This window comes from Eriocheir sinensis, chromosome 15, assembly GCF_024679095.1.
Source record: "Eriocheir sinensis breed Jianghai 21 chromosome 15, ASM2467909v1, whole genome shotgun sequence".
NCBI lineage: Eukaryota > Metazoa > Arthropoda > Malacostraca > Decapoda > Varunidae > Eriocheir > Eriocheir sinensis.
Window position 1 is genome coordinate 14,934,975 of NC_066523.1, and position 17,200 is coordinate 14,952,174.

The following is a 17,200-nucleotide window of genomic DNA, read 5'->3' on the forward strand; positions in this document are numbered from 1 at the left end:
ACTGACGATTGTTTGGGAGTCGTCTTGGTGTTTAATGTAGAGGTGGTGATTGTTGGTGTGGTGGTTCATTTTTTCTTTTTTACAATAAAGGAGACAGCTCAAGGGCACAAAAAAGGAAACAATAATAAAAAAAAGCCCGCTACTCGCTGCTCCTAAAAAGAATACAAAGAGGCTCCCGAAAGAGGGGGTCAATTTCGGGAGGAGAGGTGTCGTTGATTGTATTGGTGTTGGTATATAATGATGGTGATTGTAGTAGTTTTTTTTATGATTTTTATGTTCATTATGTTGGTCATGGTAGTGTGATGTGGTGGTATTAGTTGTGGTAAGACATACTTAGGAGGGATAATTAAGGTAATTAGTGATTGCAAGCCTTTTTGATTTTGCTTTTTACGACGGACATAAGATTCCTCATCATTCAGTCTTAAACAACCTTTTTTTTCAATTTTTTCTCGCAATTTTAAATATAAATCCAGGAAATTTATGAGGGCCAGTTAACAACTTTTGGGATTAATCGTTTTCTTTGGGCTAATTGGCGAGGTGCAGAGCCTCGCGGGGCGGGAGCTGACTGACCACACAAAGTTTTAATCTAATTGTGGCTCATTAACAAACAGTTGGCATTAATTACGTCGTTCCCGCGTGAGGTCCGAGCCGAGCCTTTCCCGAGGGTGGCAAAGGAGGAGGAGGAGGAGGAGGAGGAGGAAGACCTCGTCAACTCGGCCTGGCTGCGAGGCTCCCGCTGGCGATTAGAGGGATGATGGGAAATGCGTGTGAATACTAATATAAACATCCAGAAGGTGTACAGGTAGGACAATAGTGTGTGTGTGTGTGTGTGTGTGAGTGTGAGTGTGTGCGTGTGCGTGCGTGTGTGTGCGTGCGGTGCGGCTATCGTAAGCACCGCCGAGGCAGCATGGGGAGGAGGGTATTGTATTGTTGACGTAAGAGAGTCCTCGTGGTGGCGGAGGTATTGCAGTGTTGTGGTGGCGGCGGCGGTGGCGCGGGTGTCCGGGAGGAGGTGTGTGGCAAGGGTAGGCAGGAGCGCCGCCCCTCGGCAGGCAGGCTGGCTGGCTGGCTGGCTCGCCGGGAGGCTGGCCAAAGTGACGTCACGATGCCCGCGCACCATGAGGCAGCGTGCGCGTGCCGGACACTCTCCACCACCTCCACCACACCACCACCTCCACGGTCAGAGCTCCCAGCCTCTCATTTTCATATTCGATTTGTGCCGCGTGTGTTTAAACTGGTCCCGCGCCCCCATCACTCAGACCGCGGCGGCCAGTCCTGAACGCAGCCTGCAGCCCGCTCCCCACGTGCTGCCCCGCCAACAACACTCCCTCCACAACACCTCCGGTAACGCGGCTCCGCTCCCTGCGACGACAATCCTCCGTCAGGTCTCCAGCAGCAGCCCCGACGGTCCCCTCTCCGCGTCGCCGGACCTCGGGCCGAGCACCACCTTCGCTGTCCCGGCGGGTGAGTGACCTGTCTCCCGCATTCCCCACGCCCGCCAGTCACCGCCCACACTCACGCCCACTTCCGCATTACCCCCATTAGCACTCCACAATGATCAGCTCATCAATCAGAATTAGTCCCAAAAATTTTGAATTCCCTAAAAACATCGTGCGACTTCGTGCCTGGAAGGAAAGTATTGTCCGAACCATATTGCATTAAGAGACGAGGGAGCGAATGAACCACCCTCCCTCCCTCCCTCCCTCCCTGCCCTCCTCCCAGCCACCCCCCTCCCGAGACCCTCCATCACCCCTGCTCATCTTTTCCGTCACGGCAGACCTGTTGACGCCCCTCCCCGCCGCTCCTCAATGTTGCGCTCATCTTGGCACCGATCGACCGTAATTAATGGTCGACTGTCCACGTTCGACCGCCTCACCGCCGCCCACCGCCTCAACCACCCCACCACCACCACCTCCACACGACTTCCCACCCTCCTGGCTATTCAAGTGCTCCTGCCACTGCAGCCGCCCTGCCTCCTCCATCCTGCCTCGCCGCCACGCCGCCTGCCTCCCTGCAATTCCATTCTTCCCTATTTACCGCCCACCTTTTTCCTTGCTCGGGGACTCCTTGCCAAGCGGCCTTCCCACGGCCACCCCAAGACCTGCATTACCCACCCCTCCCACCCCTCCTCCTCCCCCTCGCCCCTCTTCTTCCCCTAAACCCAATGAACTACGCAACAAGAGCGGTGTGGTGGCGATGCATCTGTGGGAAAATAACGGACCTTATGAACTAGTGAATTAGTGGTCGTTTCGCCTTGGTTGAACAATGCATTAGACACCATAAGACACGAGAGATATAATACCGAGCCTCAAAACACCGTCATCTTGAGACTCTCTTCCGTCACTGTTGTCGTAGCCATTACAGCGTCGTAAAGAACACCTGGCCGACACCTGCTCACGGTAAACAAGTGTCCTCTCTCTCACCTCTTAATGGGACGTCCATCCACTCGCTCTCTCCCTCCGAGGCTCTCAAGGTATGCTCCTCAGACCTCCCTCCGTCAGCCTCTTGTTTATCACCCAAGATGCACCTCGCACATGCCTGATGGCTCGGAAGAGAGAGAGAGAGAGAGAGAGAGAGAGAGAGAGAGAGAGAGAGAGAGAGAGAGAGAGAGAGAGAGAAAAAAAAATATGCACGCAGTTAGGTGTCCTTCCACTTCATCTAAGAGGACTTTTCTTATGCTTCATTCATCTACGAACTCTGATTTTTCTTTTTTCTTCTCGGTCTCTCGTTATCATGAGTTTGCTGGAACCTAATTCGTGCTCGACAGGCTGGCCGGCGACACCTCCGTATATCTTTATAATGCTGGTGTTAGTTAAGGCCGCACCTGACCTGCATGCTCCAGCGGCCCTCCCCGGGGTGCTCGTGTTGCCATATTAGGGGCTTTTGAAGGATGACTCGCTCTTCACCACCACCAGAATTTAGCGGAGTCTTAATGCCTCGAGAAAAGGGAAAGAAACGCAAAACAGACGAGGTACGAATAAAGCGTGTGTCGTCCCCTCCTCGGTGTGTCGTGTCGTGTCGTGTGGCGCTGAAAATGTGACGTGTTATCGCGGCCAAGTAGTCGTCTGCTGTCTGCTCCCTCGACCTTACGCAGCCGGCAAGAAATTCATAATTAGAGAACTTTTACATTATCAAGGAATCGCGGCAAAGTTTGGAGGGTCATTGAAAGCTGAATTTCGCCAAAAGATTTGAAACTTGTACGAGGGCTTGTGAAACTTTGCCGTTGGGTGATAGTTAAGCCTTGATTTATCTTATTAGACGCATTCTTATGGCAAAGTTGTTTGTTCAAGTCTCGAATTGTTTCGTGTTGCGTCCGGCTCCGTATGGACGAGGGAGCAGCGCCGGGAAGACGATCTAAATCAGCGGAAAGACTTGCTCCTCCCGGCCCGGCAGGCTGGGCGGCGCCGTTCTGCAGGCGTAAAGAACCACAACGCACCTGAGGGCGAGGCAGTAACACACGACGGAGGACGCGTAACGTAGAGTCCGGCAAAACGTAATTGCCGGCCTTCAGCATCCCCGCAGGCAAGGGGCTGGTGAGGGTCTGTGACGGTGAAGAGGAAGGGAAGGAACAGGAGAGACCACACTGCTGCCTCCCTCCCTTCCCCTTTCCCTCCCTCTTCTTCCCTTCCCCATCTATCCCTCCCTCACTCGACGTGAATGTTGCACTGCAGGATGCACTTTATAAGACAACATGATGCTCAAGACATTGTAAAATATAGAAAATTTGTTTCTTGTTGTCATCGCGCGATGTCTTGTGGTTCATATAAACTGGGAAAGGTTTTTGAAAATCGCGTTTGTAAATTGACTGGAGAGAGAGAGAGAGAGAGAGAGAATATGTAATAGCTTAGTTTTTGCTTGAAAATTAATTTGTTGTACTTTTCAAGTAACATGCTGTGGGGGAAAGGAGTACAGGAAAGAGACAGATAAGAAAAGAGAGATGTAGGCGGTCTGTCGGTGCCTAGACGCGGGGGTCAGGCTCGGCATCCGCTCAGCTCGCCAACCGCCCGCTCGGCCGCCCGCTGTTACCTCCTTCACCGATCCATCCATTACCAAATAGTAAAAAAAGAATTGTCATTTGTGTTATAATTCCGAGAGTAGAAGTTTTGGGGGTATCAACATCGCCTGATCGGGTGGCGTGTGGCTCCAGCGTGGTCAAGGGGGCGATGCTGGCATGACCTCCAGCTGGCAGCTGGCCCAGGGTGCCGCCGCCCATGTCACGCAGATGCAATGGAAAAAATACTAAAAGTCACGTGGGAAGGTGGCAGAGGGGACACGCACGCCGGCACACGCGCGCTTGCTGGCCGGGCTCGGTGCGGGAGCCACGTGGTAGCTAAGATCAATTAAGTTTTGGCGGTAAAAAGTTTGTGGGCGGGTTCTTTCATGGGACGCTAGATGGCAGCACCGCCAACCTGCTCTGGCAGCGAGGAGGAGGAGCCTGTGGCACCGCCTCGCTCCGCCACCCGCGCGCCACACCTTTCCACCAATCGCCCTTTTTTTAATTCGTCTTTTGCATATCGTTCCGATCTTTTTTTTTCATTTAGGGTTTTTATTTTCACTTTCTCTTTCCTCGGCGACGCGCTGACACCAGTTTGCAGGGGGAGGCGGCCCCCCTGGCCCCACGGGGTTGGCCGCCTCCCACTCTGGGTCACGCCGCAGCTAACACACTCTTTTTGTCATCGGTGAGATGAGTAATGCACACGCCGCCACGTGACATTACCTCGTGCCGGGCGGCGCTCCTGCCTTGCCCCGCCTCGCGCACCACGCCGGCCCGGCCACCCGCCTGCCTCCCGCGGCCACACCTCGAGGCCCTGCACGGCCCTGCCGGCCCATCAGACAACTCTTAAGTAAACTAACATGTCATCTTGAGCACTGTGACGTGAATCTGACGTGCCCTCGGCGCCTCTTGAGTCTGGGTCATGCAGGGCCGTGTGGGGTGGCCACGGTGTCGGGGCGGCAGCAGCAGCGGTGGCCGGCACCAGCCCAAGGGCGGCACGCCGCGGCCTCGGAACACGACATGACCCAATATTTTGCTTAGGACGGTTACATGAAGTATCCGTTTCTCAGATCAACATAAAATGGGAAAAAAATCATACTCTGTATTGACCCCGATGTTACGAGTAAAGTTTACATGAGAAGTATATTCAAATAATAAATATCAGTGATGTTGAAATATGTAATTAGAAAACAGCAAACATGCAGAGCATTTCCTTAATTTTCTCTATCTCTTTATTTTTATCATTTTTATTATCATTATTGTTACTATTATAAGTACCCTTTATCATCATTATTACTGTCTTTCATTGGATCATTTTAGTATCCTCATTATTTTCATCATCACCATTTTTATCATCATTTATATATATATATATATATATATATATATATATATATATATATATATATATATATATATATATATATATATATATAGATTTGTGTATTTATAAATTATTTTGCCACTTCAGCTTATCTCATATGCAGCTGTCCAAGGGGCTCAGAGGGGCATACTTGGACCTCCTCCTTGGGGTCCTGTGCGAGGGCGGGGGAGAGAGAGAGAGAGAGAGAGAGAGAGTATGCTGAGTAACGTCATGCTTGTTTAGTATCTTTTGGCGTTGACAAAAGGAAAAAAAACCCATTTTCCTAAATGTCACAAAGTTACATATAAGAATTAGGACAACCACGTACTGCAGAGGCTGGTTAGGAAGAATGAGAAGGAGGAAGATGAGACGGAGAAGGGAAGAAGTAGTATTGTAGGAAGGGAACAGACATGATTTGGCAAGGCACTTCTTTTCTCCTTATAAAGAAAAAATAAAGGACAGCAACGTTAATGCTCATCTTCTAAAATCATTCACAAGAAACTACATATTTATTATTGACAAATATAAAGAATTGGTCAAACGTGACTTCTTGTATTGAAAGTCCATATGCTGGCTAATTGAGCATTCAAGCAATCTTTAGAATTTTCTGGTACAGAAACAGGTGACAAATGGCGAGACGCAGCTCCCAGTTATTATCCCAGAACCTTTTTACTCGTCCAAAATATAATATCGGTGAGCTACGGGTGACGCTCCATGCAGGGAACTATAGGAACCTATTCGGCACATTATTTTCTGAAACATTTAGAAAAAATTGCCGCACGAGCTTAGACAGTCTAATGCCAAGACTTGTGTCACAGTTTTAACCAACATTCTACTTTTCCTAACGTGTTTGATTGATATATTTTTCGGTATTCTGATGTCTTAATGTGTCTCTTTTTCCTAAGTGCGAATAAGAGAAGAGTATTTGTTTATTCTTTTTTCTCTCACTATGTTTCATTACTTTTCTTTACAACAAACCTTTGCTCAAATGACAATAAAGTAATATACAGTATGTGTCTCCAGTAAAGAAATAAAAACGTGCTCGTTGAGTTGCGTTACACGAATTTTATGTTTCGTTAGTTTGTGACAACCTTTGATTATAAATACTTTTTCTTCAATGATGGCGAAATTAAACTCCCTATAACTTCATATCGCATTTTGATGTTCCTCTCCAACTTCACGTTTGAGCACTTCTAGCGAGAAGTTTTCTTTAGTATCAAGTTAATAGAATCGTAATACTTTGCCTAATAAAGATTTTCCGTTTTCTTCTATTGACATTATTATGTGATTCACTTTTGCAATGCATTCTTTCAGGCGTCGATCAAAAATTATTCTTCAGGCCGTTTCATTGTCTTGTAATTATTACCACCGAGGTATGGGTAATTTCCTTATAATTCCACAAAAGTCAGAAGGGAACTAAAACTTTTGTCACGATTCTCTTGTGTGTGATCATCCACTACGTTATATTTTGTGTGGACATTCCGCTCATGCTTCGCAGCCATTCCTTTTTTGTTTGCATCTGTTTCAAGCATTCAGTCTGGAACAACATCAGACGTCACGGGAATATCATTAGCTTTGGCCTTTTTTTCAAACTGTATTGTGAATGAATGAACAGTGAAATCACATTCCGAATTTTCAAAATATCTCAAAAACCACATTTCCAGACATGAGTGTTGTTCAAATTATAAACCCTGACCTCACCGTGGGATGGTACACCTCGTGCTGCACGTTCTGTCCGTCTGAAGTTCTGAACCTCGTTTTTCAAGGATATGGAGTTGATTGTCGGGGTTAAATAGCATCTAAAGATAAGTAATAAGTTCACCCCTTAATATTTTTTTTCAGTAATATGGTGCCGAACTTATTTTTATCGTAGTGGAAAGAGTAAGAATATTTGTGTACGTCTTATGAGGAACATCCGTGGTCAGGCAGCATCGGACGCCTCTCGACACGTGTCTCCGTTCAACCAATATCCAAATAGAACGTTAAACCCTCTTTTTTTTGTGTGTGTGTGTGTGTGTTTTGAGTTTCAGTTTTCTAAAGTGCTCACTGTGTTCAGAAAGTTGCAAAGCTAGAACCAGTTACTTATAGAAGCATATTGGTAATAAAACCATACGTAAAATATTTTAATATGTCGCCCTAGATTTGTATACCAACAGCTTTTGTCGCTGATGTCAGAGTCTCTGTCATCCTAAATTAGCGCATGACATTATGTTGCTACAGACCTTGTTCATAAGTACATTTCTCTTTAAATCCTCAAATAATTTACGAGTAATTTGTTCTTGCATCAAATGGCATGGGAGGCAGCAGGCAGCACGGCGAGACACCACCTGAGGGCAGGGGCGCTGCATGGCATCAAGAGCCCATTAAAAGCAGAGCGGCGGTGTCTTGTAGAGAAGGAGGTGGCGTGCATGGACTCATAGGGTGGTAGGAAGTGCTTGCGGGAAGCAGATGCGCAACATTGGACAAGCAGGGGAAGGGAAGGGCGTCGAGGAGGCGGCTTGCGAGCACGATGAAGTATTCAGCGGAGGGTTTAGGGCAAGCAGAGGGAGGTCCTCCAGAAGGTGGGGTGGGAGGCAGGAAGGTGGTGGTGGTGATGGTGGTGGTGTTTAGTTCAGCGACAACGAAATGATATTGTCAGCGTTAGCGCTTCTCCACCCCTCCAGAGAAAACATTGCGCTGGTATGCCCATAAGAGATGAGATACGGAAAGATTTGACTAAACTGTTCACCTTTTTTGTGCACTTGTTGGCAAACATTTTTGCTTTGCAGTGGCGTCTGAGTTGTCATACAAATGTTTCTAATAAGGCATTATTTTGCAATACTCATAATACCAAAACCCATAACATTAGACTGAACAGTAATCAAGTAAAACAAAATCGCAATACGGGAATAACTGGAAATGCATAATCTTCCATCACAAATGGTGCATTAACACAGAAAACCGCCACGAGCACGATAAAGGCGTATCGAGTCTGCAATGCCATCGAGGGGCTGCTCGGAGCCTCCCCGGGTGCCGGTACAGCCGTGGCTCGGGAAGGCGAGAGGTTAAGCAGCTGTGCAAAATGAATCGCGTACCAGAGGCCGAGTCGCCACCCTGTGTCCGGAGCCACCCAGGAGGAGCGGCTGCCACCAGTGCCACAGTGAACGCTGGTGTGCCGCTGCAATATTCCTGAGGCTCCTGAGACACGGGCTCATGGCTTCGAGGGTGGCTCGGTGCCGGTGCCACAGCCGCGTTGCTGCCATTGCTAAGAGGAGAACGCCATAGAGCAAAGGTTAAGTTGGAAGAATAGGAGTTGGCCTGTAAAGGTTTTATGAGCAACGTTGCAAAAAGTCCATGAGGGCGACCGCCTTCCTAAGAGACCATACACAAACAGTTTGGTCGAATGGTCGTCGGTCACTTATTTAATTTAGAATGCATTTCCTCTGGAGCTGATAAAGCAAAACATGATAATGAATCCTTCCATTTCTTACTAATCATAATATCATCACACGTCCGTTGGGGCTTCCGCCCTCTGGATAAATTATCTTCGGCCTTGCAGCTCAGCCAGCGCCGCAACTCCCTCCCGGCGAGGCAAAGACGAGTTTTCAAACTTACTTCCCAAGAATTTCGAGCAAAGAACGTTCTGCGTGTAGTGTGTAATTTTCAATGTACTTGATGTTCATAAAAATTATTTATTCATCAAGTAAAGATAAGTATGAATGGCCGACGCCTAATCTCATACATGAGATGTTTATACTGAATCCCAATTTGTTTGAAGGGAATGCTGTGATCGGCCAGAACAAGACTCGCTGTTTCGTGTCGCCTGATTCGAGCCGTAACGAGACAAAATTTATTATCTGTTCAAACAAACTTGACAGCGTGCGAGAAGAGTTCGTTAGGCTCGTTCACGAGGCATCCTTCACACACACAAATTAGCCCGCTGTCCTCCTTGATATTTCTTGTCAGTTGGCAAGCTGCCACTTTTTTCCATCTTACTCGTATCATATTCTCAACCCTAAAACTTCAGTCAGGTCTCCATTTCGTGGCCATCGTGACACAGTGAGTCCTTGGCCTCCAGACCTCCGGTCATTTGCACAATTCCGATTATTTTTTCATCGCAGCCATCTTGACTAAGAGCGAGTTAATGCAGATGACCCCGTGCACGTAGACAACTGGTGACTGCTGCTATATATGAAAGCAGTGTTACTGACCTTCGTTGTTCTTCTCTGAGTAGCAGAGTGCTCCCAACAACAGCAAGAACCCTCGCTCGAAACAAGGACGCGTGTGTTAGTTCTTGCGTTCATGCTCCAGCGAGGTTCACTTATGATGATGAATATCGTGGAATGGCGAATCAAAGTGCAGCTTATAATGGTTCTCTTATTCCTGATGTGTGAAAGCCTGTGCAATAACGGAGATTATAATGATGATTTTAATCATCATGATGATGGCGTTCGGAAACTGCTGAAGCCATATTTTCCTTTATAATTTTGCGTTTTGAAATTCCATTTGAAGCGGAATATTCCTGATGAAACAAAACAAAAAAAATCTCCCTCCCATTACTGTCATTTCCACGTGCGTCTGTAACTTGTAACAATTTTTTTTTCATTGTTTTATTCCTCGAGTAAAATTAAGGTCAGAAGTTGGCTGAAGAATATGACAAATCTCTTTATAAATTCTCCTACGACATTTTTTTTTCTATGCAGGACCACAGCGCATGTAGACTTTTCGGAAAGACGATGATAGTCGGACCAGCCCGTTAGAAGCGAAAAGAATATTTGTTTATTGTTGAACCGTAATTCATTGATATATAAGAGCATAAGCGAAACAAGAAGGATCGCTGATACTGAAGGTGAAGGAGGATGAGAAAAAAAGGGGAGGAAAAAGGGGTGAGAAAATGATGAATGTGGAGGAAAGGTACCCGATGAAAGCAGTTAATTGATGGTGAAGCATCGAGAAGTTGTTTGTTATTTGTTAGTGTGTGTGTGTGTGTGTGTGTGTGTGTGTGAGAGAGAGAGAGAGAGAGAGAGAGAGAGAGAGAGAGCTGCGGCGTCTTAGTGGTGGTGGAGGCAGTTGGTCAGCTTTCAGGCCCTTGAGTCGCTGGTGTGTAAGAGGACGCGGCGCTCTCCTGATATGTAGGCTGCTTGCTGGTTCGTCTTCCCCTCGTCACCCCCTCCGTCGACGCCATCACCGCTGCTGCATTTGTTGGTATAGTTATAGTTATCATCATTGTTGTCATCGTCGTCGTCGCTTTCTCGGTTGATTTGTTGTTGAAGTACTTGATCTCCGCACATTGAAGACGTTTTTTGAAAGTACATTGAAGTCTTTTTCTTTCTGCGTCGTCGCCATTAAACGTGCCATAACCCGTCTTGTTTTTGTCAGATTTCTTTTTTGTTGGTTTATTTCATTATTATCAACATCATCTTGCATTTCTCCTTCTCTTTCTCCTCCTCTTTCTTTATCTTTCTCTCATTTACTCGTCGTTATTATCGTTGATGTCCTCGTATGTTCAGCGTGCTGGGTCGGGGATAGGCAGTCTTAGCGGTGGTGGTGGTGGAGCTGGTGGTGGTGGTGGTGGAGGACACAGCCACCTTCTTGCCCCTCAAGCAGCAACTCGCCTCAGCCTCAAGTCCTGTCACTCCACCACTAAGATGAAGTGTGGCTTTGATGGCGCCTCAAACACACACACACACACACACACTCTCTCTCTCTCTCTCTCTCTCTCTCTCTCTCTCTCTCTCTCTCTCTCTCTCTCTCTCTCTCTCTCTCTCTCTCTCTCTCTCTCTCTCTCTCTCAATCTATCTTTCTATCTATCTCTTCCGCCATGATAAACAAAAAGGAAACATAATTAATTGCGTGGAAATTTGTAAGTCTTCTTGCTACTTTTGCCAACATGATACTGGGAAAACGAGAAGAATGCAAGTAGATCAAGGCTGAGCGGGAAGGAGTGGAGGGTGAAAAATAAGTGAGGGAACAAAAAGGCGTATCTAACTCTCTCCTTATCTGTTTTGAAAATGAGGTTAGGAAGTAGCTGTAGTAGTAGAAGTAGGAAGAAGAGAAACAGGAGTAAAAGTATCAATTCGATGAGGAGTAAGAGAAAGACTGTAGTTATAAATGGAGAATGTGAAGAAGAGACTATTGTAGCCATGAAAACGACATTAAATAAGAGAAAGAAAATAATATGGAGATGTAGAGGATGGTGTAAAGGAGGAAAAGAAGAAGGATTGAAAGGAGGCAAAGATACAGGAGTGGAAGGATGAAGACAATAGGAAGAGGAGAATAAAGAGGCGGCGGAGAAGGCGTCGGGCGGCGGAGGAGTTGATGCAGCCTCGGCCTGGCCTGGTCACTGCCTGGTGTCCGAGTATCGATCCCAGATTTTGCGGAGGTGCGGAGTGAGGCCTTGGTGCGGACGGTCAGCACTCCTCCTCCTTCTCCTCCTCCTCTCCCTCACCCTCCTCCTCCTCCTCTTCACCCTAACCCTCTTATACGCCCTTTCCCTCCTCCTGGTCTTCCTCTCCCTCATGTACTTCTCTCACGTCTCTCTCCTGTTCTTCCTGTGCCTCTTCTACTTTATCTCCCTTCTCGTCACTCTCGTCTCTATGTTGTTCCTCTTCCCACTCACTCGGCTTTCTCCTCTTCCTCCTATTCCGCCCAACTCTTTCCACAAGCTTCTCTTCCTCCAGCTATGCATTGGTCACCATTTCCTGAGTCACCTTTCCTTTTTCGTCCTCCGCTACTTTTTCCTTCTTTTCTTCTTCTTCCTCTTACTCCGTTCTCCTCGCTCCCTTTTCTCTTCTATTTAGCTTTTCTTCTCATTCTTATATTTCTTCCTCCTCTTCCGTCTTTTCTTCCTCCTTCTTCTCTTCTTCCTGACCGCCTCCACTTCCTCCTCCTCTTCCTCCACCTCCTTTACCTCCATCATTGCTGAGGACCAAATAACGTTTAGGCTTAGTTTGCACCTGCCAGGAGAGAGAGAGAGAGAGAGAGAGAGAGAGAGAGAGAGAGAGAGAGAGAGAGAGAGAGAGAGAGAGAGAGAGAGAGCACTTCGTCGCCGTGCCTGCCATTATTAAGGAGTTTGTTGGCGTCGTGTATAAGGGTTGTTTAAGACGCGTATGCAGACGGCGACAACCCAACCAGTGTAGGCCGCGCCGGGCATCCATTGGCCTGTGTTTGCTGTGTGTTTGTGTGTGTGTGTGTGTGTGTGTGTGTGTGTGTGTGTGTGTGTGTGTTCCTCTTATTTCTAATTCCTTTCCTTCTTCCTGTCTATTTCTTCCTTTATTGATTATCTCTGAGCCTGTTTGTTTACCTGTCGGCCTTCTAACTATCTGTCTATGCTTCTTCCTCTACCTGTGAGTGATATGAGACGCCCGTTTGTACCTTTTTGTTTTCTTATTATCTCATCAATGTTTTCCAAATGTACCTTCGCCGATTAAAAAAAACACTGAATGGGAAAGAACGGAAGAGAGAAAGCGGGAGTGTAAAAAAGGGATAAAGACATCAAAATCAATAGAAGGAGAGAGAGAGAGAGAGAGAGAGAGAGAGAGAGAGAGAGAGAGAGAGAGAATAAAAAAACACATCTTTTAGTCAGGTTATGCAACACCTCCATTATTTCCTCCAAAGCAACAACAGAGAGAAGCAAAAGAGGAGGAAGAGGAGGAGGAAAAGGAGAGGAGGAGGAGGAGGAGGAGGAGAAGGAGGAGGCAGCAGAGGAGGAAGAGGAGCAGGATACAGCAGAGGAGGAAGAGGAGCAGGAGAAGGAAGAGGACGAACAGGAACAGGAAGAGGAGGAAGAGGCATCAGAAGAAGAGGAGGAGGAGGAGGAGGAGGAAAAAGAGAAAATGCAAAATACACAACAACGCGAAATCGAAAATAAATAATAGACAGATAGTTAAAATAAAATAAAATGGTCGTTGTCAGGCACCAATGCACGGCTGTGGTCGGAGGAAGGGAGGCAGGGAGAGAGGGAGAGGGAGCTGGAGGGAGATAGGGAGAGGTAGAGGGAGAGAGAGGGAGAGAGAGAGATCGGCATGCACGGGAAAGGCATAAACCCAGGCCACGCGCATAATCAATCCTAGCGCGCAGTTTGCCATTTTGCGGCGTGAGAGAGAGAGAGAGAGAGAGAGAGATTGTTTTCAGGCTTAGTCTTGAGGCCTTCTTACATTTGCACATTTCTCATGCAAAGGCAAAATAATATAAGAAAAGGAAGGCATTCGAGACTACAAGAACAGGAAATTATTTGAAAGATTAAAAAGATATAGGCAAAGAAAGGTATTTGTAGGTACATGAGTTCTCGTTTCCTCCTTCTTATTGATCTCATTAATGATTTCTGAAGTACCTTATACAAGAATCATAAGGAGCAGAGAGATAAATGAATAGGTAAGGGAAGATATTCATAGAGGTATAGCAAATAGGGTGAGGAAAAGAAAGAGAAGGCGCGAGAGGAGGACGATAATAATACGAGAATGAAAAGAAAAGATAAAAAGGTGTGGGTACAGGTAAAGAAAAGTATGGCAAAAGCAGTTGAGTAATTAGTGGAAAGGTAAGATATAGGTACACATTCGAAAGGTGGATGTCTTGAGTTAATGAGGGGCAGGCGGACAGGTACGGATGTGTCTGTGGGTCATGCGTGGCAGGTAGACAAATTTGGCTCACTTGTTATTGTGGTATCAGGTGTTTGTGTGTGTGTGTGTGTGTGTGTGTGTGTGTGTGTGTGTGTGTGTGTGTGTGTGTGTGTGTGTGTGTAGCATAAATTCTGCCGTCGCTGTGTTCGTGGGTCTAAAATTCCATAGACAAGACGTGATCGTGTTCTCTAGTCTCTGCACGGCACTTATTTTTTCATTCCTTTTCTTTTTATTTCTTTATTCTCGAGTGTTTGCATTAAAAAATCACACACACACACACACACACACACACACACACACACACACACACACACACACACACACACACACATTTTGCCTTTCCTTTCCCCCTTTATCAACGCCTCCTGGGACATGCACGCGCATAGGAGAGAGAGAGAGAGAGAGAGAGAGAGAGAGAGAGAGAGAGAGAGAGAGAGAGAGAGAGAGAGAGAACATATTATCTAGCCTGTCGACAGAAGCACGTAAAAAAAAAAAAAAATCAAAGTGTAGTTGTTAAGAGTTTTGTAAGTTAAGTTTTTGATTAGTAGCAGCAGCAGAGGAAGTAGTAGTTGAAATAGAAGCAGCAGTAGTACCATCAACAGCAATAACAGTACCAATATAAATAAGAAAGTAGCATTAAAGAAGCAAGAGGAGTCGTAGGTATGATTAACTAAGCAGCTTATTCCATTCATGTCATTTAATTATGTCTCTTGCTAGCCCGTACATGCAGGTTCTTAGCTCCTTCTCCAGCCCCGACCCGCCTCGCCACATCTAGTCGCTGTATCTCTCAACTACTGCCAAGATTTCAATTTTGTGCTGCAGGGATATGAGTTTTCTGCCTATATTTGCATACTCCGCCTTAATATAAACTAGGTGGAGGATGTGGCGTTCCATACCTCTAATATCCACAAGCGATCTAGGAAGAGGAATATTAGGAGGTGGTGATGGAGTGGATATGGTGGAAGAGTAGTGAGAGGGAAAAATTATACTCTCTCCCCCGGTTCTCCTCATAATATACCTCTTCCCCTTTCTCCTCCTCCCTATTTCTCATCCTGCCTTCTTTTTTTCTGATTACTATTTTATCGGTACAGTAACCGTATCAGTATCGCATTCATTCCTAAAGCCATCTCTAGAATACCGATATATTGTGTTATAAAACTAACCTAACCTAACCTATATACCCCCATTCTCTCTAAGACTTTTTCTCTCCTCTTGCCAAATTCACATGTCTGTCGTTCCTTTATGCTTTTTATCTCCCTCTTCCCTCCCATCCCTTAAAACTTTATACCTTCCTTTCTTCTCTTCTCTTTCTATTCCTTCTCATTCTACTTCATCTGCTTGTCTACCCTTTCCAACACTTAATAGCTCCCTATTTCATACTGTACCTTCCACCCCCTCCCTTCCAGTTCTCTTATTTCTTACCTAGCTGGTCATGTCAACATCCCATCACCAAGCATACTCATTCGCCTCCTTCTCCCATTCCAGTTCCACCCGCCCCATCCCGTCCCCTACCTCCTCCTTCCCTCCCGTTTCGCTCGCCACCGCCTAAACGTCACCTATAAAAGAGAGTCGAAAAGCTTGGCTCACTAAGCGTTGCTCGGGAACACTGAGCTTGAAAAGTATTGCGAGCGTGTCAAAGTTTCTATTTGATAAGTAGAAAGTGTGCGGATTGTGTGTGAGCGACTTAATAAATACGTACATAAATAATAACTGAATCTTTAGTCACGGTAAAATGTGCCTGTTTCTGTGTGCGTGAACCTGTGTCCTGTGTGTGTGTGTGTGTGTGTGTGTGTGTGTGTGTGTGTGTGTGTGTGTGTGTGTGTGTGTGTGTGTGTGTGTGTGTGAATGTGTGTGTGTGCGCCGATGATGGACTGGTACAAGTAGCAGCCGTGTATTTTTTTTTTTTGTGCGTGTGTGTTTGTGCGATAGGGAAGTGATATTTTTCGCTAAATTAATGGAGAGTGTAATCCGTTTTGGAGTGAGAGCGAGGAAAAAAGGCGCGCGGCCAAATATCTTGCGGCCCTTCTTTTTTTTTTGTTGTTTCTTTTCGCATTTGCTGTTTTTTCAGGACCGTAAGTTGTCGGCGCGGCGATCGAGAGTCGTCTGTATTTTTGTAGTGTGTCTCGTTTAAGTATTATTTTTCCCTTGTCTGCGGACAGTTAGTCTACCTTGATTTGAAGAGTTCTGTTTCTCGGGTCATTTGTAAACATTTGTAATCGCTTTAGTGTGTGTCTTTACTGTTTCTTCCGATTTTATCTCGAGAACCTTGGCCTCTTAATGTGTTTTTGTTATTAACTAAATTTAATTGCTCCTCTCCGCTCCGTTTTGCTCCGTGCTTTGCGAATGTTCCGATTTTTACTTCTTGTTAGCTCACCGTTCTTTTTACAGTCAACTTGAAGACAGCATTACTAACCAGACTTAGTGGACGTGCTCATCTTTTTATATACTCGAGCTCAACTTCATTCTGTTCGATTCTTAAACGGTAAAGGTGAAGAAGGAGTCTGTCGTAATAAACCAGTAAATGCAGAGGCTGGGTGAGGTTTCAGACCGGTAATTCAGTCGTCTTCGAGGGATTCTTGGTTGTATATTTACGTCCACCTCTGTGTGCTTGATTTTTTTTACAAGATTGTATTACTTCTCATAAGTAAACAGATTTCAGTGTTTCATAGTTTTTGATCTTGCCCTACTGCAAAAAATATATTAATATTATGCCTTACCTGTAAAACTTATGGGGACTAATATTCCTATGGTGCAGAAAAGTTTGGCATTGAAATAATGAAGTTAAGACTATTGGAGTTTACCTGTTGTATTCGTAGGTTTCTTATGTCGCTTCGTCCCTGTTTCCGCTGAACATATGCCTAAGGTTCACAGTTTCCTGTCCTAAGTGGAATACTATGAAAAGTTTCTTTGCTGAGATGTTCTTCCGGTCACTTTACTCCTGATCTCGTCAGCGGAGTGCGTGGCCATCAATGTTTCACACGCTGTGACGTGGAATCTGGCTCTAGGGCCGACTTTTGGTTTCTTGGCTGCGTCGAGGAAGGTGTAGAAAAACAAAGTTTGGATTACGTACAAGCGGCGATGAAGGTGCGGTGAAGTTTTTGCTGTACTTCTCACCTCGTCAACAGCGTGCGCAGCCTTCAAACTTTCAAACGTTGTGACGACAGTAGCTCTAGGACATCTATGCATCCTTGGGGAAGATGCAGAAAGACGAAGCTGGGACGCTTTACTAACGGGGGTGAAGAAGCG

At 46.1% G+C, this 17,200-nt stretch overlaps 1 protein-coding gene across 1 annotated transcript in view; it reads left to right on the forward strand.

Moving 5' to 3' along the window:
• The first annotated feature begins 346 nt into the window (after positions 1–346).
• Positions 347–17,200, forward strand: part of LOC126998715 (uncharacterized) — a 135,866-nt gene continuing 119,012 nt past the window's right edge. The window contains exon 1 of the mRNA XM_050860703.1: positions 347–1,464. Within this exon, the coding sequence (XP_050716660.1) occupies positions 1,119–1,464 (346 nt within the window). The 5' untranslated portion in view covers positions 347–1,118. The remainder of the gene's footprint in view (positions 1,465–17,200) is intronic.